This window comes from Pteronotus mesoamericanus, unplaced genomic scaffold, assembly GCF_021234165.1.
Source record: "Pteronotus mesoamericanus isolate MK-2021 breed Mesoamerican mustached bat unplaced genomic scaffold, CSHL_Meso_final contig_182, whole genome shotgun sequence".
In the NCBI taxonomy this organism is placed as follows: Eukaryota; Metazoa; Chordata; class Mammalia; order Chiroptera; family Mormoopidae; genus Pteronotus; species Pteronotus mesoamericanus.
Genome location: NW_026555078.1, coordinates 16,507,647 through 16,529,383, shown reverse-complemented (window position 1 = coordinate 16,529,383; position 21,737 = coordinate 16,507,647). Strand labels below are relative to the sequence as shown.

The 21,737-nt window shown below is 51.5% G+C and overlaps 1 protein-coding gene across 1 annotated transcript in view; it reads left to right on the top strand.

Moving 5' to 3' along the window:
* Window positions 1–2,750: 2,750 nt before the first annotated feature.
* The window catches only part of ESRRB (estrogen related receptor beta), a 99,909-nt gene continuing 80,922 nt past the window's right edge, over window positions 2,751–21,737 (top strand). Inside the window, exon 1 of the mRNA XM_054567231.1 lies at window positions 2,751–2,800. Within this exon, the coding sequence (XP_054423206.1) occupies window positions 2,751–2,800 (50 nt within the window). The remainder of the gene's footprint in view (window positions 2,801–21,737) is intronic.

Genomic DNA, 21,737 nt, shown 5'->3' with positions numbered 1-21,737 from the left:
TGCCAGGTCCGTAGCTAGGTCTGCAGGCGCGAGCTTGCCAGGGAGGCAAAGGGGAAAGGGCCCTGCCCCAGGGCTGAGGAGGCTGGACAGGCACAGCAGAGGCGGGCGGTCTGGGGAGGGCTGGGTCTGCAGGGCCTCATTCTGGCCCTGGAGGACAATCAGCTCACTCCCAGAAGTGAGGCATTGCAGACTGCGATTGTGTGCAGGCCTCCTGGTTCCCCTCGTTTGCCCCCAGTGGCTTTGCATCCACTGCTCTGGGCTGTGAAGTTTTCTTTTCATGCTCCACTGAGTGTGCTGTCTCCCATTAAAAATGGCGCACCCATGCCAAGCAAGGAGTCAGCTGATCCCATGCAACCTGCCAGGGCCTCAGCCGCTCTGGGGCAGCAGGCCCTGGCACCCCACCCCAAACTGGTACACTTTACCAGTTCGTTCAACAAAATCTTTACCAAGCAATTGCTATGAACCAGGCACTGTTAAGCACTGAGATTCTCCTATGAACAAAAGCAGCCATGGTCCCTGCCTTCACAGAGCTGACAGTCTAGTGCGTGCGTATGTGCGTGTGTGCGTGTGCTGGGGTGGGGGGAATATTACTCATACCAATGTACATATACATCATTGCAAACTGATAAGTCACCTGAAGCAAAGTGAATAACAGAAGGTCCTGGTGTGGTCTGGAAGGTGGGGCGTTCTAGTTGGTAGACGCGAGGGCCAGGGGGAGCATGGCATGGGCCAGGGAGGAGTACAGAGGGACGCACGTGGACCTGTCACGCGGGGCCTCCCTTGTAGGCCACGGGGAGGACAGGGGCCTCTTCCTGAACTGCAATAAGCGTGTGTCGTGGGTGCATTTTACAAAATGCTCCCGGGCTGCTGTGTGCTTGGAGAAGGGATTTCCGTGGCCAGAAAGGATGCAGAGAAACCAGTACTGAGCTCTTTCTTGGCAAGGGATGGTGGTTGCGTAGAGGCTCACGAAAAGTGTCTCTGCCCCTTTCAGTCTCTAATGGGACCAAGTACTTATGTGGTTAAAAAAAAAAACAACAAAAAACCGGGGCCACTGGGGTTCTGCTGACAGAGCAGACATCTTCATCCATCTCTCTGAGATACCTGCGTGAGCCCCATGCGCGGAGAATCCCGTGTTCCTCCACTTCAGCACTTATGAAAAATCTCAGCTGTGTCCCAGCCTGCTCGCGCTTCCATTTATCCAAGTCAAGTATCATCTGCCGTCTCGCTGCCCAGTCCCCGCTGCCTCCCGGGAGGCTGGCCCCCGCTGGGGTTTCTCACGACCCTCCCCGCTTTTATGCCTGAAATGCTTGAACACTGCCTGGAGTTACACTCCATTTAGACGTTATTTTGATGATAAAATTATGTCTTCCCCCCTACTGCTCATTGTCTCCAGTAGAATATAGGAGAATAAGGTGGCAGTCTCTCCGGAGGGCCTTTTTCCCCTTTTAAATAATTCTATACCTGCGAACCTCCCCACACTCATTTGAATCATCAAATTGATTATTATCCCTGTGGCTGGCACATCTCAAAAGATGACAAGCCCCAGAAGAAGAATTGGGGCATGACTTATAGCTTGCATTGGTACGGTGGCAGCCCATAACAATCGGGTTCGTGGAGGGAGCAGCAGACAGGGATGCAGGTGTGTTCGAAGCTGGGGATTCAGGTGTGTATATTGAAGTGTCTACTTATGGGCCTCAAAGTGGATGTGACAGTTAGGCTGGTTGTTTTTAACCACTATTGTATTTTTCTAAGCGGACGAGAATTTATTTGCCTGTGTCTATGTCCTGGGTGCATTGCTGAGAGTTGCCAATGAGGAGCGTATCATTTTATACATCCAGAGAGCATTTTATAGATGCACACCCTGCATCTAGCCATATGAAAGTGGTTCAGAACCAACTGGCCCAGGTGAGGGGAGCTGGGCAGGGAATCGTTTCTCTTCCGCTCCCTCTCGCTGTGCCTCACCTGCTGGCCTGACCCTTTGCACTTCTGCATAACGAACACAGGTAGGAGGCTGTGAATTTCTAAGACGAGTTTCTAAGGCCTCTCCTTGGTGTGAGAGTGGAGAAATGGGACTCATTTTTAATCTAGAAAACTGACCCAGTCCAAAAGGCTGAGAGGTGAGTTTGCTAGACTGGCCAGTTAAAAAGATAGGATGGAGGGTGGCAGGTATATAAGCAGCAAATCTTTCAAACCACCCCCCGCCCCCAGCCCGCGCCCCCAGTCCCAAGAGCCAGCTGGACAAAAATTGTTTTCCTCTAATGGTGAGAGGGCAGGCCTTGCGGCTCGCACAGCCCTGTCCTCCTGCTCCTCAGGAGGTGGGGACCTCGCTGGAGCGCCTGATTCCATTGAAGTCTCTCAGGCTCACCCCCCTCCCCCCACCCCAGCTTGATTCTGTCACTTTAAGTCCAGCCCCTGAGAGATAGCCAATAGGAGCCAAACCATACATCAGTCTCCCAGCCTTAAAGCTACAGTAGGGTTAGTGGGCTCCAAGTCTCTGGTGCCCGAGCCGCCTCGGCGGCTCCCTGTCCCCTCTGCCCGCCAGGAGTGCGAGCAGGAGTGGGAGCGCTGGGCTGAGCGCGCACGGCTCTCTGCCTCCTTCTCGCCCCGCAACGGCGCTTCCTCCCACTCTGCCTTCTCCCGCGCACTGTGCCCCAGCCCGGGCTCGCACCTCGCCTGTGCCCTTCACTCGCTCTTCCGCGTGATTTCCCCGCGGTCCTTCTCTACCAACTGGGAATGCTAAAACGGGCCTGATGGACGTGTCAGAACTCTGCATCCCGGACCCCCTCGGCTACCACAACCAGTAGGTGCTCTGCTTTTCCGTTGGTCTCTCTGCCTGTCCTTCTGCCTGTCGGGCTGTCTCTGTCCTGGGTGTCGCAGGTCATCTTCTAGGCATTCTTGAAGTAGCTGGGACCACGGACGCACTCGGGCAATGTTGGAGGGGGAAAGCCACGCGCATCCTGAGTTTCCTTCTTGGGGGTGACTTGCATCTAACTTTTCCCGCACCCCCATCCCCCTTTGCAAACTCTGACTTCTAGAGCAGCGCTTTCTCATTCACTCTTTCTCTCACGCCGAGGAAATAATTTGAGTTTCTGTGGCATGGGAGGGGCAAGCCCAGAACAGGTGCGGGGAAAGTCGCAAAGAGGTCCTGTCCTGTCTGAGAAAGCTTCCCTGCGGGCCCTTTGACTTTAATATTTATTTCCATACTGGAGATAAAAAATGATCGGCAAGGGGGCGAAATCGTAGGTGTTGCGCCGGTTTGGAAACTGCAGGCGGCCCGCACAGCCTCGCCCCGCTTCCCAATGAGGCGCCCCGAGGGCGCGCAAGCGGCGAGGTTCCGGAGCCGCCGTGCCCCAGGAGTGCGGGCGGCACCGCCCGGGGGACACTGTGGCCGCACGCCCTGAGAGCGGAGCCCGCATCCCGCCAGGAGTCGTGACACCGGCCCTGCGCAAAGTTGGTTCCGGGTTTGGGAAGGAGGCTGCGCCCGGCAGAGCAGACAGGCGAGATTTCCGTGCCCCAGGGCAGCTTTGCGCTCAGCTGGAGGGAACCTGGGGTGGTCCCGGCGGTGTAGGCGTAGGTGGCGGCCAGGGCTGAGGAATCGGACTCCCAGGAACCGCGGGTCACTGGGCTTGGGCAGTGCGCGCGCTCGCGCACGGAGTGGGAAAGTGGAGAACTGATCCTCCCAATGACGAGGGCTGCCCCGAGCACCCACCCCTGGGCTCGCAGGGGTCTGGCTCTGGCCTCTAAGGTTTCCCTCCCAGGACCCTAGGCGACGAAGCCGCCTGCCCGGGTGCCTGCCCGGGTCTCCCTCTGGCGCCCCGCGCCCAGCCGCGTCCGGGTTGGTGTCCCGGCATCTGGGTGTGGGAGCACGCAGAGGGGTCGTTCGGAAGGCTTAAGAAATAATAATAAAATGAAAACTCTAGGTTTTCGCGGACCTGCTCAACTTCATGCTCTTCCTTCTTTATCTTCTCCTTTTTTTTGAAACTAACTAAACTACCAAAGTCACTGCTCCTTCCACCCTCCTTTCATCTTTTTAACCCTTCCCCTCAAGAACCAGAACATCCCTAAAATAAGTACGCTGGATAATTAATACGGGGTTCCAGGAAGTGTGTTCACCCGCCCCCCTCGCTGTGCAGACTACCTCCACCCCGGGCGGACCACGCGTGACAGAGGAGGCCACTTCGCAGCAGCATCTCCTGTCAATGACCGAACTGTCCCAGCCTCCGCGCTGACCTTTTTGGTTCTAGTTTTCGGAGCTCCCTGGGCGAGGGTCCTTTCACTACCGCCAGAATTTAGACAAGAGTGTCGGAAGGTGGCGAGGAGGTTGGGAGATGAGGGGAATCCTTAATTATAATGCATTCAGATTTCCATCAGCTTGAAAAGTGGCTTTTCATTCTGGTTAAAGGTTACGCGGCTCCCAGCGTGTACGGGCGGTGCGGTGGGGGTGGGGTAGTGCCGGGAGGCGCTTGCTAGTGGGAGCCGCGAAAGAAACCTCGGGGTGGGTAAGTGAGGTTGGGAACAATGTTTGAGGCTCGTGGGGCATTTTCTCCCATAAAACTACCAAGAGCTACAAATAGTGGTCATTTAAATTATTTAGGCTCCCTCTCGCCGGAGGTGACTTCTCTAGTGGAGCTCGAAATATCTATGTATGTGTCCCTGGCTCAAGTCATAGACAATAAATATGAACATTCAAATGGGGGAAATACCATCCTTTGATTACGTTGACCAGAAAGCAAGGAGAGATGGAGGGTTTAGCAGCTGGGTGATTCATCTAGTTGACGGCAACCCTGGCTTGATTTTGAGGAGAAATATGGGCAAAGAGGGAATGTCAGGGAAGCAGCAAAAGGGAATGAGGGAGCCGAGGTCCTGGGTGTCTGGGAGGGGTTTGAAGTGGAAATCATTTATGAAGTAAGTCTGGCTGTGGTTTGGATTCCCTGCCCCTTGCTTTGCAAAGAATTTGCTTCTCACTCTATGGGGCACAGGTAAACCCATAAATATACCTGCTGTTTCCACCAAGGAGCTAAGCATCCCTGTGCAGTGCCCCGTGCATTGTGGAGCTGGCCCCAGGTACAGATGTGTGCCTGCTGGTGATGTGTTTCACCTGCTGTGGTTCAGGGGTACCTGTTCTCCAGGGACGAGCTTGCCGGGGGGACCAGAGGCTGGTACAGCGGGGAGGCAGCTTTCTGCCCTTGGCCCCGGTGCTTCAGGACAAGTGGCTGTAGAGCCATTGGTAGCAAAATAAAACAAGACAGCATTTTTTGGTTTGTTGGGAGGACAGTAGGACAAATCCATTCATTCCAGGGCCGGTGTTTCTTGGGGAACACATACATTAGTGGGTTCATATGCTCTGTGCATGCTGTTTGTACCCATGTGGCTTAACCGGCATGCCTGGACTTGGGAAAACCCATGGGTTCAGTGACTACAGTTCAGCCCTCCTCACCTGCTAATGGGCAGAGAGCATTTTTTAATGCTTCAGTGTTATTCTCACTTTCCCAGGTGAGAAATCCTTCCCCCCCTCTCTCTCTCTCTCTCTCTCACACACACACACACACACACACACACACACACACATTCATACCTTTCTATCCTTCACTTTCATTTTCCTGTAGCCAATCCTGTAGGTGACTCCATTACCATTTCTAATCAATATTTTATGTACATATATAATCAGCTGGAGTGGGAGCGCGTGCGCTGGCCTGCGTGTGCCAGCCTGCGTGTGCCTGTGTACAAATGTATCCCTAACCTGCCTGGCTGGAGACCCCCTCGGCCTAAAAACGGGGGGGTGGGGGGGTGCTGCCAGTGACCACTTTTTGCTATTAAAGAAACAAAGAACAAATTGTCCTGAAGGTAAAATATGTGGCTTCACACGTAGGAAAAATGCCACATGGTAATTCAGAATCAGTGACCCAGAGAAAAACAAAGGGGGAAATTAATTTTTAATGGTACATTCAAATATAAATCAGAGTGAGGACATTAGTCTTGGTTTTCCAAGGGAGGGGCCCTAGGAAATAACCCTATGTGCCCACCACCCTTCTGGAAATGCGGCCGCCATGGAAGGGGATGGGTGATGGGCGGCTGGGCTTGTTCAGACCCAGGGGTGGTAAAACTAGGAGGAAACAGCAGGTCAATGAGGAAGGCCCTATTCCCAGGGAAGGCCCTTTCCAGCTCAGTGAGATCCTGACATCAGCTGGAAATTTCCTCCCAGAACTACCTAGTTCCCCCATTCCCTTTATTTTAGAAACAATCCTTTATTTTACCAGTAATTGGGACATATGAAGAGACCTTTCTTAAAAATACGTATATATGAGGAAACAACATGGCCCACCAATAAATATTATATTTAGCCTGAGAGACAAGGACAGAGGGGACTTTTCAGGGAAAGCGCTGCGAGGGAAGTGGCTGCGATAGAGATTTCATGTCACAACTCTGCCTACTCAGAGTGCCCGCCCCCCCCCCCCCGCAGCTCAGGGGGGCCCTTGTAACTTTGTCCTGCATACTTTATTCATGTTCTTAATAATTGGACGTTTTGCCGAGGGGTTTTTAAATATAATCTAAAGTCATTGAAAAAGTTTGTCCACTTCCTCGGTCCTCTGCAAAATGCCTTGCTTCTTTTGAGCACTTGGAACTGGAAAGACCTGTGCAAGTATTGCAGGCCAAAGGGAAGGAGGTGTGAGAGGGAGAGGAAAACACTGAGAATGTGTGTGCACTGGGGGTGGGCGATGGAGTCGGTTGTGTGAAGGGCGGGATGCAAAACCTGAGAATTTGGAAGACAAAGAACACGAGCAGGATGCTTTTGACACCATTCTGCAATGCCCTTCTCTAGAACTTGTCTTCCCAAATGCTTTAGCAGCTGCCTCAACATGATTAAAATTATTTGTGGGTCTAATTTAAGGAGAAGGAATAGCAGGTATTTAGACCATAACCTATTCCTCCAAAGTGAAATCCAAGCCACACCCTGAACACCCCATGCTGACGCCTTCCCACACCTACCAGCCGCCATGGGGCTCCTTCCATTCTTCCAAAAGTGAGGCCCTCCAACTGCTTGTCCAGCTTGACCAGGAGGTCTGCCCAGAATTAGCTAGGACTTTCTACAGCGCTGCTGGGCGCTTCTGTCTTGACTGAATGTTTCCGAGGGGACCCTGAGACGGCTTAGTGTTCAAACTCTGATGTCCTCCACAGATACCTAGTTCTTAGAGGGTACGTGGGCTCAGCAGGGGGCTTCAAGGAGAGGGTCCACGGACCATGCCAGCAAGCCAGGAAGGGTGAAACTTGGGGATGGGCTGGAACCAGACACATCTGAGCCTGCATCCTGCCTGTCTGTCCTTGAAGCCATTTGCTGATCTCTAGGCATAAATCCTTTAAGGCCTTACATGCTTGTGACCCCTGACAGGGATCCGTCTCTGCTAAGTTGCCCTTTCTCAGTGCCAGCAGCCCCAGACCCCCAGGAACTATCACACATGGTCATTCCTCAGAGATGGGGCCTGTAGGCTTCCTCTGGCCCTGTTGTCCCCTGGCGTGACTGGTGTGGCCTGGTCCCTGTGCAGGGAGGTGGTGGTGTTTATAATTGCAAATGTAATTAACAGCTCAGCTCTGGGGCCCTGGGATGCTCAACTTCCCTGCACATCACAGTGACCCTCTGATGGCTGGCCGGACAGATTAACGCTCCCTGGGCCAGCCTGCCCCCACCTCTGGTAAGGCCGCTGACCTTTCACGGACAATAGCAGAGCTGTCCTGGGTAAAGGGTGGTGGGGCCAGACCTCTTCCTCAGAGCAGGTGACAGGGCAGCGTCTGGGAAAGGTGAGTAGCTGGGGAGTCATTTCTTGCCTAGGCCATTGGACAAGTGACCCTTGCCTCTTGTAGCAGTGTGACCCTGTGTGGCAGGCTACTCTGAGGCATTTCCTCCCTCACTTCCACGGCACACTGCAAGGATGTGACAGGAAGACTTTGGATACATGCTAGTCTGTGGCTCCGGGGCCCTTCTTGGAAGAAACCAGCCTCTAAAGAGCACATGACTTCCAGCAAGTGCTCCTGAGGCTCAGTGGGCGGGGCCATGACCGCCTCCGGGCTCCTGGGTTCTGCAGAGCTGGGCAGCCAGTGGTCCCACTCGGGAAGGGACTTGTGGGGAGGCGAGCCACAGGAGAGCACAGGCTCCATATGTCCCCGGAGCAGAGAGCCCCCGCCAACCTCTACAAGACACTGACAAACCGGATAAGTGGGGAACCACGGAGCTGCATGGTCTTTATGTTTTCCCCTTCCTAGGAATGCACTTGTATCTGTCTATCTACAGCATCTTTCTCTACTGATCAGGATTAAAATAGAAAAGATCTTAAGGCACCTTTATTTATAAGCAGTGGCTTAAGGGAGTGGCAAGCCCTGTCTTGCTGCTGTTGTAGAAGATATCTCTGAACCCCACAACATCAAAAGCTGCATCCGTCCCCAGGAGAGCACCCACCTGGGGGGCCTGTGTGCGCACGTGCGGGTGTGAGAGTGTGTAAGAGTGTGTGACGGTGTGATCCCCTTTAGGACGGGAGAAAGAGGGGGCAAGGGACTCTGCCCATTAAACACAACCCCTGTTGTCTGTGGTGCCCCGGGCCTGGGCTGAGGTCGAGCAGGGGCCATGTTCCAGTGGGGGGTTTCCACGGTGTGAAAGGGAGCTCAGAGGGACCTGAGGGCAGGCTGGCCCCGCAGCCAGAGGAGTTCAGCCTTTTTTAAGAGCCTCGCCAGCGTTCTGGCCCAGGGAGGGCCGCACAGGGCCCGTAGGAAGTGTGAGGGCAGTGCTGTCCTTCTCTGGGGTAACAGGGCGACGCTCACAGGAGCACTTGGGCCCTACTGGTCTGGGCCCCCGACTTTCCCTTCTCTCCCTGGAGGTAGCCATTAACAGTCTATAGCTGGAAGGGTCAAATGTTTTCTTAAATTGAGGAAAGTCGCACTGGTTAATCTTCCCATGGGACTTTCAGTATGGAACTGGACACAGTAGCTAAAAAAAAAAAAAAAAAAAATCTATTGGGTGAATGTCTTAAATTCAGATTTGTATGAGCTGGGGTTAAAATAAACCCCAAACAGAAGTTTTCATGGGGGTTAGAGAAACAAAAAAATATTTTTTTTTTGTCTTTTTAACCTGTATACATTTTAGTCCCAAAGAAGTTCATATTCTCTCTCCCCCCCTGCTTAGGACTGTAAAATATTCTATTCAATATTGTCATTCAGCATCTCTAGGATTGGGCCTTTTCTGGGAATGGTTTTCTGGATAATGTTATTTTATTTCTCAATGTCATTTCATCCAGAGGTCAAAAGGCAGTTAAACAAACTCCAACATGGTTTTTGTTTTTATCTTCTGGTTTCAAATGTTGATCAATTTTCATTTAAAACTATATCAGGGTCCTCTCTTGCCAATCACAGCAGCAGCCAGCGTCATGCCGGACCAGCAGTGTTTACGAAAGATTGCATTAAAACTGTAAAATGTAAGGTACCAGAGTCAAGCTTTTTCATCCAGGAAATTAGGAGTTTCGAAATGCCAAATGCTGAGTGGTATTTAAAAAATTGCTTGAATTAACTTGAATTTATAAGTTAGCTTTCTGTTTTCCTCTTCTCGTTAATTAAAAAAAATTTATATTTACTTAGATTTATAGTTTTGGTATTTTTTTAACCAGGTGTGCATTTTTTAAAAAAGATACCTGGAAAATGGTTTTTGCATATCACTATCCTTGTTGTGTGTTCTTGGTTTCCGAAAGGCAAAGAAAAAAGGAATAAACTGGTAAGGAAATGCTGTGGGAAGGTGGAGGGTGTGAGGGGTGATGTTTTAGATGCGATTTCTCTCATGTCCTACAAGTTAACACCTTCCTTTGTCTTTATTTATTTTTTTCCCCTCCATTTTCATTTCAAGTTGCTCTAGTTTGCCCTTGTCCTTTTATCCCTCTTGGATTTTATATGTTTTGGAAGAAGGAGTATAGGGTGTGTGGGTCCGTGTGCGTGTCTACCTGTACGTGTGTATGTACGTGCGTGTGTGAGTGTGAGGGTGTGTCCGAGCTGTGTTGAGGGGCTGAGCATGCTTAGTTGGGTGAAGTCCCAAAGTAGTATGCCTGTGACTGTCCCCCCGCCCTGTCCGATTCGGCCATCAGTTATCCTGACACGCTGTCAGTGGTCTGCACACATGCGTTGGTGGAAACCTGAGGGTAAAGGCCCCCGTTTACAGGCAAATCTCAGGCTTGCCACGTCTGTTATGTGATGAAGAAGGCAACAGGGACTGGGGGTGTGAGTGAGGCTCTCAGGAAGCACGAAACTTTACTCATAACCAATTTTTAAATTTCTCCCGTCATTTCACTTCCTGGCACTTTGAGGCCTTGTTTGGGACCTTGGTGGATGCAGAGTAAATGAGCTGGTGTATTCTTTTGTTTTTGCCTTCCTAATCGATCGGCCGAAGACGTTCCCTTCTGATGGTGAAGCATCCCTTCAGCACACACGCAGAGTGCAGTGTGTATACATTTCCTTTTAGCTGCACTCTTTGTCATTTGTCTCTTGGGTGCGTTGACATTGTCTACCTAAGCAATCAAGCTAACAAGTTTTGGCAGAAAGAACACCGCTTTTACAGAAATAATAGCAATCATGCGAAGGTTGTAATAATTATGATAACAGTAATAACAGCTTGCAGCTTCTTCCTCCCCAAGAGCGCTAAGTAATTCTCATAACCAGTTTTCTCATAGTAACCGGAGAAGGGTTGCTGTGTCTTTCCCCGAACATAAATGTTTTTCTGCAAATATAAACATGCATGTCTAAATTCCTCCAGGAGCTGAAACTACCTGGTCTCTGGAATAGGAACAGACGGTAGAAGAGAACACGGTGTTGGCCACATGCTCCCCATGCCCCTGAGAAATGCTGGGTGTGTTGCCTTTGAACCAGGAAGAGAGGAATGTGTCCTGTAAAGGATGCTGTGTCAGGTCTGAACCCTCCGCTGCGAGCTTCTGAGGCCCCATGCAATGCTCTGCCTCTCGATCCCCCCAAATTCTTTGGTTCCTCTGGCTGCAATCTCAGGAGCGATTTGCAGACCAAAGGCATACGGAGGATGAGGGGGCGGGGTGGGGGGGTGTTATGGCTTGGCGCATGTGAATAGCCGGGAAAGAACTGTGTGAAGAGAGAGGCAAAGTCACCTCGCCACCCTTGATTGCCTGTTTGGCCGTTCAGCTTCTCTGAGGCTGTTGTTCGCTGCTCCTGAGTACTCAACCTGCCCTCTGGAGGCAGAGCTTAGAGGGAGGGAACCGGGAGCTGTCGCTCTGGATCCTGTGAGTGAGCCCTTCTGTGACTCCTCATGCCGCCTCCCAGACTCAGATCTGCCCATCTGCACGTTACTTTGGAAATCAGTGCTGCCTTTGTTTTTGCCTCTCATTCCTCATCTCCCCCCACCTTTTTTTTTTTTTTTGTATGTGTCTTGGAAATAGGAGGCAGCCTAATATAATAGAAGGCACTTAATATGTTGGGGTCCCTCAGGGGTCTTTATATTTTTCTACTTTAATATTTTTGCTTATGTTACTCAATTTTTTTCTAAAAAACAAAACAGCCCAAAGCTTTGGGTTATTAATTGATTATTAACTGGTTTAACAAACAAAACAGCCTGCCCCCAAGGGCTCCAGCAAGAGCCTGGCCATGCTGCTCAGGTCGAGAACTGCTTTTCCCCCTCAACCGGTGAGAGACGTTAGAGCTTCAATTCCCTTGTTGGACGCTGAGTAAAAAATTAATTCATGAATAATAAAAACCAATCAGTCTTGTTGAGTTTAAGAAGGATTAGGAGAAAGGGTGTTTTTTTCTTATAGAGAACATTTGGAATCTGCCTGTCATTGCCACCGCGTGTTGGGATGGCTTGAGCGTGTCTTTATTCACAGCAAGTGAGCTGTTTATTATCCGGGGGTATAGCACCTCTCCTTCAGTTGTGAGGCCAACTTACTGAAGACTGTTCCGGGTTTCCCACCCACTTCTCTCCTGCAATCCCATGCCCCAAGCCAGTGATGATTTATTGAAACGAAGACAGTTTCCGGTGTAAGTGGCACGTAACCAAATAGCAACAGACCTGGCCTTGCATTATGAATGAGCAGGTTTTTTGATGGGATAGCATCCTTCTTGGTTTCCCTCCCCTTTCTTTCCCTGTGCCGTAATTGACCAGAAATTTACGTGCCTTTGCAAGAACTACAGAAATTAGACCTGTAGATACTATTTTTAGTTCCCACTAATAGTATCTACCTCCCAGGGTTGTTGTGGAGATTAAACTGAGTTAATTCACAAGTGGCAGGACATAGTGGGTATACAGTAAGTATTCCACTTTCTTATTAATTTCTTGATGTTATCTTTTGGAAGTTACTTTTTATTCCTTTGACATAACCTCACAAGGAGAGTCCTCAGCAGTTAAGATTGGGGTGCTTGAACTGATTACTTTGTTTAATGCGATCAGTGTAGCTTGGCTTTCCATATGTAACACAGGGGATTAGAGGAGGAATTAAAATTTGGGAGGGGGGTGATGAATAGGAAATTTCCTCTGAATGAATCCCTATATCTTCAGTCTTGCAGGCAGAGTTGCCCAATAAAATATAGGGTACCCAGTTAAATTTGGATTTTAGATAAACTGCAAATAATTTTTTAGCATAAGCATGTCCCAAGCAATATTTGCTAAATCTGGCAAACCTACCCATGGGTTTTCTTAAATTGGGTGTGTTTCTGATTAAGAAACACATTTACCTTATTTTTTTCCTGTTTTTGATGAAGCCCAAAAGAACGATCATGTGTTTAGTGTTTTCAAATTGTTTCTTTTTAATGACTATCTTTAACTTTTTGTCAGTATTAACTTGTTCAGTTGACCATATCCTTAGAAGTTAGTGGGTGCAAGTGATTTCTGTCATCCAGACATATTGATAGAGTTGCAATTAGGTAAGTAAATCTGCCAAATGAGGTCTCCTAACACAGGACCAAAAGCTATTGAATTTTGCCTTAGGGAGGAAGAGGGCAAGCCAGCCTTTTCAGGAACCTGTCTCTGCTTGATGCTTCCCTGACAAGTGGGTGGGGGACTGGGCTGCTAGAACCTGAGACCCCAGCAATTTGAAGCTACTCTTGCTGCACTTTGGAAGCCAGGGCAGTGGTGTCTCCCCGCCTTCCCGCAGAAGGCATCCCCTAGGTTGCTGTGGGGAAACTGCCCCAATCCGTGTTAGAGGGCGGAGTAGAGAGGACAAGGTGCTAAACCTGAGACAGCCATTTGGGAGCATGGATGCGCTGGGGCTCACTAATGGGGGACCAGTGAATCCCAGCTTCTTTTCACAGCCAGGGTAAACACAGCATTGTTTTAAGCCGTGTACCTTCACAGCCCAGAGTATGGGGACTGGAAGAGCTCTAGAGCCCCCTACAGGTCCTCTGCGACACTGCGCCTCGTGGGCCACAACGGAGCCTTCGCAGGACGGGAAGGAGTGTGGAGGATCCGAGTGGGTGAGCCGGCAGAAACGCAGGATCCTGGAGGAGTGAGCACAGGGTTCCTGCTGCAGAAAGCTGCTCTGGAAGAAAGTGCTCGGGCCGCATTCCCTCTGAGGAAAGCCCTCCACCTACTGCACATGTGGAAGCGATGCAGCCAGCAACATTTTCAGAGCCGGGTACTTGTGTTTAGATTCTGTCCTCCAAAACACCTGAGTCCCTGGGGATCATTTTAGGGTTTGCTGGAAGAAAAGTTTGGAGGCAGACAAGAAAGTTAAAAATAAGCTATAGTGTCAGAGGTGGGCAGTTGTAATAAGAGTATTAGTAGCAATCATTGACATTTACTGAGCACTTCCTATGTGCCAGGCTTTGCCCTAAGCACGTGTCATGTCACAACGATTCTGTGAAGTGGGTGCTATCAGCATACCCATTTGACAGGTAAGGAGACTGAGGTACAGAGACATTAAGTCACTCGCCCCGGGTCACATAGCTGGGATTTGCTCAGGGCCAGTCGGGCCGCGAGCCTGCTCTCCTAACCACCATGTTCAACGTCGCTCATTGCGTCTGGAATGTCAGCTTTCTAACTGTGGCTTTCAGAATGCCCCTTCCCAGCTGCGTGGACGGCACATAGGGGAAGTTCAGGGTGGAGGTGGGAGGGGAAATTGGGCCCCATGTCTCGTTTCTGCAATGGCAGATGGGAGAACTGTCCCTCAGCCTGTGTCATCCTCCAGGGAGCCTTCCTGATGTCACCCTCCAGGGGCTCCCTGAGGGGCTGCCGTGCCTTCCGCCTCCCTCCGAGTCAGCCATAACAGCATCTTACAGCTGAATCCCTCTTTCTCCGCAGCCTGCACTTCCCCTGTCTCATGCTGCCACCTTGTTCTCTCACACCCTGCTCTCAATGACCCCTGTGTCTGAATCTCAGTGTCCAACTCCGGTGACCAACACGGGGCACCTCACACCAGCACACGCAACATGGAATTGCAGCGCCACCCTCCGAGCCTGCTTCTCCCATCCTCCCTCCCCTGACGCAGGAGCCCCAGCCGAGCCATGGAGTGCGTCTTGTTCTTCCTCCTCTCTCTTCCCTGTCCAATTCCCTCCTCAGTCTGGGCAGCTTTTATCTAAATACGCACCTCAGATCTATTCTTTTCCTTTTGTGCTATTGCTTAGCCCCAACCCCCAGTCTGCTTGACGAACTTCTATTTATCCTTTAAAACCCTGCTCACACATGCCCCTCTGGATGAAGCCATCCCAGACCCCTTTCCAAGGGGAATAGATCTCTCTCTCCTTGCAGCTGGAGCCTAGCCCGTGCCTCTGACTGGTTGTAAATCTGTCGGACTTGAATATGTGCTTATCTTTTCTCACTAGATTATGGGCTCCCAGAGCACAAACTCATCTCTGTGTCCCCGGTGCCCAGAACAGTACCTGGTATAGAGTAAGAGCTTAATGGGTATTAGTGGAGTTAGCCCAGGGAGATGGGAAGTGGCCAGGAGGCCAGGAGTCTGTGGCCTTGCTGATCGACAGGGGCAAAGCTGGCTGGCGAGGTGGGCGTCCACGTCCTTCTGGGGGGCAGAATGTGGAGTGGTTAGGAGGAAACCTCTGGCCCAGGATGGACTGAGTTTAAATCCTGGCCCCGGTGGTATGCTGGAACCAGCTCAAACTGGCTCGGGACAGCTGATTGTTAAATTTTCAGGAATTTTGTGAGCTGATGATTAAATATAAACATTATTAAAAATGAAATTCTATACACTTACAATTAAATACATTGTATTAAAAACAGTGGTAATAAGGATGCAAAGCTCATTACTTCCTAATACTTGACTACCCTTAGCTTTATAGTCTTGAAGTGAATTTGCATCTAATGTATCTGTAGGCGGGAATACTACAGGGTGCTGTGTTAGGGGACCACCTCTTTGCAGGAGCATGATGTCAGTGGTGTCACATTGGCTGCTGGAAACCGGCCACAATGGGACGATATCCACCATGGAGATTGGCAAATGCTTCCAATCAGTCCCCCTCTTCCAGCCAGTTGTTAAGCCGATACCACCACCCCACTGCCTGGCTGCGTGACATCCCAGCTCTGTGACCCTGGATAAGTGACTTAGTCTTTCTGGGCCTCAGATTCCCTGCTTGGCAATAATTTCCTGGTTGTTATAAAGAAACGTAGATCACCATCAAGTGCTTAAAGCAGAGACTGGTACACAGTAAGTGCTCAATAAATTTTGGCTCTTTTGAGTATCTCCTCCTCTTGGCCCCAGGCATGGCACTATCCAAAGTCAGTGGGAAAGGAATGGAGACCTTCCCAGGGTGGAATGTGAGCTTTATGCCTCAGGGGGAAGGTTATTGCTTTTCCCTGCTGGACTCTTGCCCATGGGGTTTAACTGTTGTAGCTAAAAGCAGGTCGCATAAAACACTAGTTTTTCAAAAGATAAGCACATATTCAGGCATGTGCAATCCCTCAGGCCAGTAGAGGAGTGTCCCCCAGGCCCTGTGAGGAATTAGGGCCACAGCAGCTGCCACCCTGGCTGAACATGTGAGACCGGGACAGGTGAGGTCAAGGCAGATGCTAAGAACCTCCAAGCTCCAGGCTAAAAGGAGGCTCTGCAGGTGGCTGTGGTGGGTCCCTAAGATCATGTGAGGGGGCAGCTCCTCTTCCTGAAAATGCTCGTGGGGGTGGCGGTGGGTGCAGCCATGCCCACAAAGGCAAGGGCCCCTCTGGCTTTGGGAGATGAGGGAACATTCAGACCCTTCCCAAGTTAGCACACGTGCTGTGGACAGCATGAGCTGGGGTTGCACTGGCCGAGCTGCAGTTGCTGCGGCTGCCAGGGGAAAGTGGGAAGTTGAGAGCCGCTGGTCGGCGGCTCCCAGGACCGCAGGCCCAGGAGATGGCCCCAGTGCGCCAGGCCCCTCGAGCAGGGCTGTGCCAAGGCAGGGGGGGCCATGCAGGTCCCTGGAAACCACTTCAGGCTCAGGCTTTTGGCATCAGGAGGCCCAGTTCCATTGTTACACTCAGCTCCCGGCCAGCCCGACCGCAGTGGTAAGCGAGCCGCAGGCCTGCGGACTCCAAGTGGTGGCCTGGGCTGCCAGCCACCCACGCCGGAGAGTGAATCTCAGCGGCGGGGTCTCACTCCGTTCTTTGAATCCCAGGTCTGTTGAGAAATGCCCTTGGAAATGGCCTTGCCAAGGAGGAGCAGCCTCGAGAATTAAACCGTCCCTCCCACCTCTCCGCAGAGTCGTTCCTTTACCCTGAGCCCCTCCAGGGCCTGGGTCTGATGCGTTTGTGAATCTTCAGTGCAGGCCTAGGCCTGGAGGAGCCTTCAAAATGTGAGGTCTGAACACATTTTGAGAAAATGTGTGCAGTGGCTGAACTGCTGCGGGGCTACCTGTACAGGTTGTTCGCTGGCCAACGGTGCCTGGTTGAGGGGCTGAGGGAAGTCTGAACTTCACGTTTCTAATTCACCCCAAGACATACCTGGCAGTAAAGTGGGAATCCAAGAGGTTCGGGGCCCAGAGTGGGGCTGAGGCGTCCCAGGCCATGGCTCCTGCACTGGGAGCAGGCCCCCTAACGTGTACCCTTGTCCGACGGCCGCTGCGTTTCCCTGTGCCCAGTGCCATCCCTGCAGCCCGGATGGAGAGCTTGTAACTGCATTCAGAAGACTGGCTGCAGTTCTTAGCGGGCTGCCTACAGCTGTCAGTAGGTCCAGAGCCAGAAGGGTACCCAAGCCCTGCTCTTCTTGCTGCTGCTGCTAATTCAGAATGCACATGGAGCAGAGCTGTGCTGGGACCCTGTGTTCCCAGACTCAAGGTGCCAGGTGGGGTGTGGGTGGGGGACACAGGGACATGTGGGAGGTGCTGTAGCCAGCACCTAGCAGACCTGCCTTAGCGTTTGAGGTTTTATATCCCCTGCATTCCCTGAGCACGTTGCTCCCCACCCCACCCCCAGCTCCACGCCTGACAAGCAGAGCAGTCCCCAGGGGAGACCCTTTAGGCTTGACTTGGGGCCACAGGAGGGGATCTGACCTGCCCTCCTTTAGAGACAGACACCCCTCAACAGGAAGGCACTCATCGCTCTGGGAAGTGCCCCTATTGTGGCTCCAAGTAGACGCCCCTGGGTGTGAGCGTGGCCATCAGCCTTGCGGGTCCCCTCCACCCCTCGAGACCTCCTGAGCCTTGACCTGCCAGGCACTCCCCTGTAATAGTAACAAAAATAGTTACACGTGGTCTGTCAGTGGATCATTTTGTGAGGTTTGTAAATGTAGCTATCTAAAACATTTTTACATTTTATGACATCTCGAGGTTGCATGAAATATCTTGATTGCAAAGAAGAAAAGTTACATGGGATCAGAGCAGTCCAATAAAATAGGGATCCCCGGCAGCCAAGCTGTGCCCACAGGGAGAGCGGAGGGCAGGCCCGGAGGAGGGTCCATGGGGCAGGGCCCATGGTGAGGGTGGGCCAGGTGTGGGCTGCATGTTGGGGAGTCTGCAGTGTTTCCAAGGAGGGGCTGGACCAGGAGCAGGTGTCCACATACAGCGGACACCTGCACGATCTGAATCAGAGGCCTCTCCATAGCAGCAGGGGACCTGGGGGGGGCGATCTGTGGAGGGGGGTTCAGGAGGGCATAGGCAAGGGTCTCCATAGCTGCAGTCTTCTCTGGGCGACACTTTGGATTCCAGTTTATGGCGCCCACCCAGACGAGGCCAGAGATGGTGCCCAGGACAGGTCGACTTGACCGCTCCAGACTAAATTAGTTTCTCTGATTCTGCCACTCTTTGCTTTCTCTCCATCATACTAGCCCTGCATTTCTGCTTTTGTCTTACTAGGCCTGTGTCACTGTATTTCTCTCTTGCTGCTAGTGACAACAGTCACCATTGCTAACATCTACTGAATGCCCACTATGAGCCAGGCACTGTGCAAAGTGCTTTTTTCAGCTACTCACACCTTTTGCCTCCTCACTGGGTCTTCCGTTCTAAAGACGCACCCCTGGGAACCCCAGAGGGCCCTGCATGGCCAGTTTGTGGGACTTGCTACTTCCCGGAGGAAGAAGACAGGATATGGGGGCTGGGGAAGACCCAAGAGGCTTATCGGCCTCTTTTACAAATGGGAACACTGAGGCCCTGAACAGATGGGTCCTTGTCTGCATCCTGGAGCTCACGTGCAGAGCTCAGCCCAGGCCCTAGCCTCTTAAGCCCCGCCCAGCACTTCGGCACCCACTGCCTATCTTTCTGCATGTAAGTTCTATTTGCCCTCAGCTTCAGTAGGTGCCCCTATGGTCCTGTGGCCCTGAGTTGTGAGCCTCAGGGTCGAGCAGCGCAGATCAAAGACCCCACTTGCCACTCTCACACCAGCCCCATGCCAGGCGAGGCTGCGAGACTGCCGGAGCCAGACGGAACCAGAGGAGGGCTGGACAGACTGACACAACCAATTCCAATTTAAGAAATATTAATGAATCAAAGAATTAAAAGAGTCCCAATAGATGGGAGCTGGTAGGAAGTAGGATGAGCTGATCTTCCTGGCAAGGTGGCCTTCTCTTCCACATGGTTCCTCTGTCTTTGTCCCTTGATGCGGGCCGCTGACCCCCTCATGCTTCTCTCCCCAGGCCATCTCTTTAAGCTGTTCTCCATAACTGGTGACTGAAGGGGAGACACAGGAGCTAGCGTTCCTGGGGGATGTGGAAGAGATGATGGGAGATACCAGCTGTGTGACAATAAAGACCATCTAGTCTGCCTGGCTCACAGTGGCCTCCCTGGTGTCTTGCCCCAAGCTGGCACAGGAACGCAGTGCCCTGCTGCCAGCTCTGTGGGTGCTCCCAGGCAGCATCCCAGCTAACTGCAGCCCAAGTCCAAGGGCAGCGCCTGACTGGCCACCCTTCAGCTGAGGTCAGCATCGGGGTCTGGCAGTGCCCCCGCGCCTGCAAACGTGGCCGGCCCAGCTGGCGAGGCTAGAGAAGGGCTCCTTGGAGGAAGGAGAGGGCGGGCCCTTTGATGTCAGACAGGTCTTAATTCACCTGGCGACTCTGCCCCCTACCCTTGCTGTGTAGCCTTGGGCAAGTCACCTAATCTCCCTGTGTCACGCTGGCCTCATTGGGAAAATTGAAATAATAATCCTTCCCTTACAGGGTTACAGAAAAATTCAATAAAATAATGCTTGTAAAATGCTCACACGGGGGCATTGTTGGGACTTCACAGAGCCAGTCGTGCCCCGAACATTCTCTGTAACCGTGGCTGTGGCCGTTTGCGAGTTCATTCTGAGGTATTACTGAATTGTGAGTTCATTATGTTTTTTCCAGCTAATGGAGAATAAAGGTACCGCGATTATGAGACAGGGGATGAAGAAATATTGTGGCATTAAAAAGAGACCCTCATAGGTCCATCTGGACTGATACCAAAATATAAGCAACATAGAGTTAAGTGGGAAAAAACAGGTAGCTGAACAGAATACTGGGTGGGCGGGCGAAAGTAGTTTACAGTTGTTCTTATGGAAAATAATACAATAATTAATAAATATGAATACAAGCATAAACGGTTTCAAGTACTCATAACTAACTATAAACCCACTTTTGTCCCACTCTGGATACAGTAAAATTACATTGATGGTTTTTAAGTTTCAATTGCTAGGTATAATCTTTGGAAACTTCTGGAAGGAGACCCAAAACGCTGTCATTTGTCACCCCTGGGGAATCTACTTGAGAAAACTAGGATTGAGAAAGATAGTTACTTTTGATTTTACCCTTTTGATCCTATGTAAGTATGTATTCTTAATGAAAACAATTTTCATTGAAAAATTAAGAAAATCAAAGCACACAAGCAGACTGACAAGCCCTCCTAAGAAAAGCATTGAAATAAAAGAGGGTCCTTCTGCAAACCCAGAAGGCAGTGTCCAGACAGAATGATTTCTAGAAACAGGGTCCTGTCCTTGCCCTGGCTCCTGCCACCTGCTCCCCTTCGTCCCCTGCCATGCACTTCTCACCAGACCCAGGGGCACCTCTGCTAGCGGCCACCACCACAGACACAAACCCAGGTGGGGTCTTAGCCGCAGGGGCGCCCGGGGCCCAGCCAGGCTCTGCCCGGCTTGGCAAGGATTGGCCTCTCCAGCTCCCTCCTACATTTCACGCCTCACAGACCCAGGCCCAGGGAGTCACTGGAGGATGCCCCCTGCCCGGGAAGCCATTAATCTTGTGTCTCCTGGCCTCCCGTGCTCCTACCCGGCCGCCCTGGCAGAGATGATTCGGGAAAGGACATGAACAGGGGCCCTCGGCTTCTCTCCACGGTGGACCGTGACCCTGGAAAATACCATCTGGCTTTTCTGTGTGTCTTCTGACACCCATTCCCCAGGTTGGGACACATCAAAGAGAGCTGCGTCTGGTGACATTTCTCATTGTTATTCCTTTGGCAGGGCCTTCGGATTCAAGGTCACAGGTAGACTCGTGCCTCCAGAGGCTGCCTGTGGGGCCTGGGGCCTCCTGTCCTAGGGATGCCTTGGGAAGGGGCTTGTAGAGGGTGACCCTGGAACACGCAGAAGGCGAGACCCCGCTCCCTGCACCGGACAAGCCAGTCCTGCAGGGCCAGGCCAGGCAGCAGAACTCCCTGGCATGACCGGCTCTGCGTTTCCCCCCCTGCAGTCTGACTCGTCCCACACAAAATAGCCGGCGTGCCAGGTAGCAGTCTGGGGTGTCAGCAAATGTGCATGGTTTGACCTTGGCCCTAGGAATCTCGGCGGTACTCTCAGATTAGTATTTTTCTTTAAGAAGGTGAAGTTGCTGGCTTTAGAAGAATTCCAAAATAGAATTATTTGGTGTAAAGTCAGTTTGTGTAGAGGGTCTTTGATTAACTTGGATGTTTGGTACTCAGAAGTGGACTACAATCTAAGCACTGAGTCCTCCATCGCTAGAGGCATGTAAGCGGTAAGGGGACCTGTTTGGAATGTTATAGATGTATCAGCCGGCAGGATATTGAGCACTGTGTGGTCGGCTCTCTCCCTTTAGAATAGACATCTTCATTTCATATCAGTGGGGAGCAGATGGCGAGGCTGTGCGGAGCCTCATCGGACATTTTGTCACTTTTTTTTTTTTACATCACCTCACTTATCTTTCCAATGGGTGGCAACGCCCCCTGAGCCAGCCGGCACTTTTTGGAAGATTGGCTCCATCACTCACCCAGCTAACACACATAGCGTGCTTACTCTGCATCAGGCTCAGCACTGCCTTTACCTATTTTTTGTTTTGAACTTCAATTGTACTGTCAACTATGCACATATATTTCCCTCATTTTAAAGATGAGAAGATGGGGGCACATAGAGGTTGAGG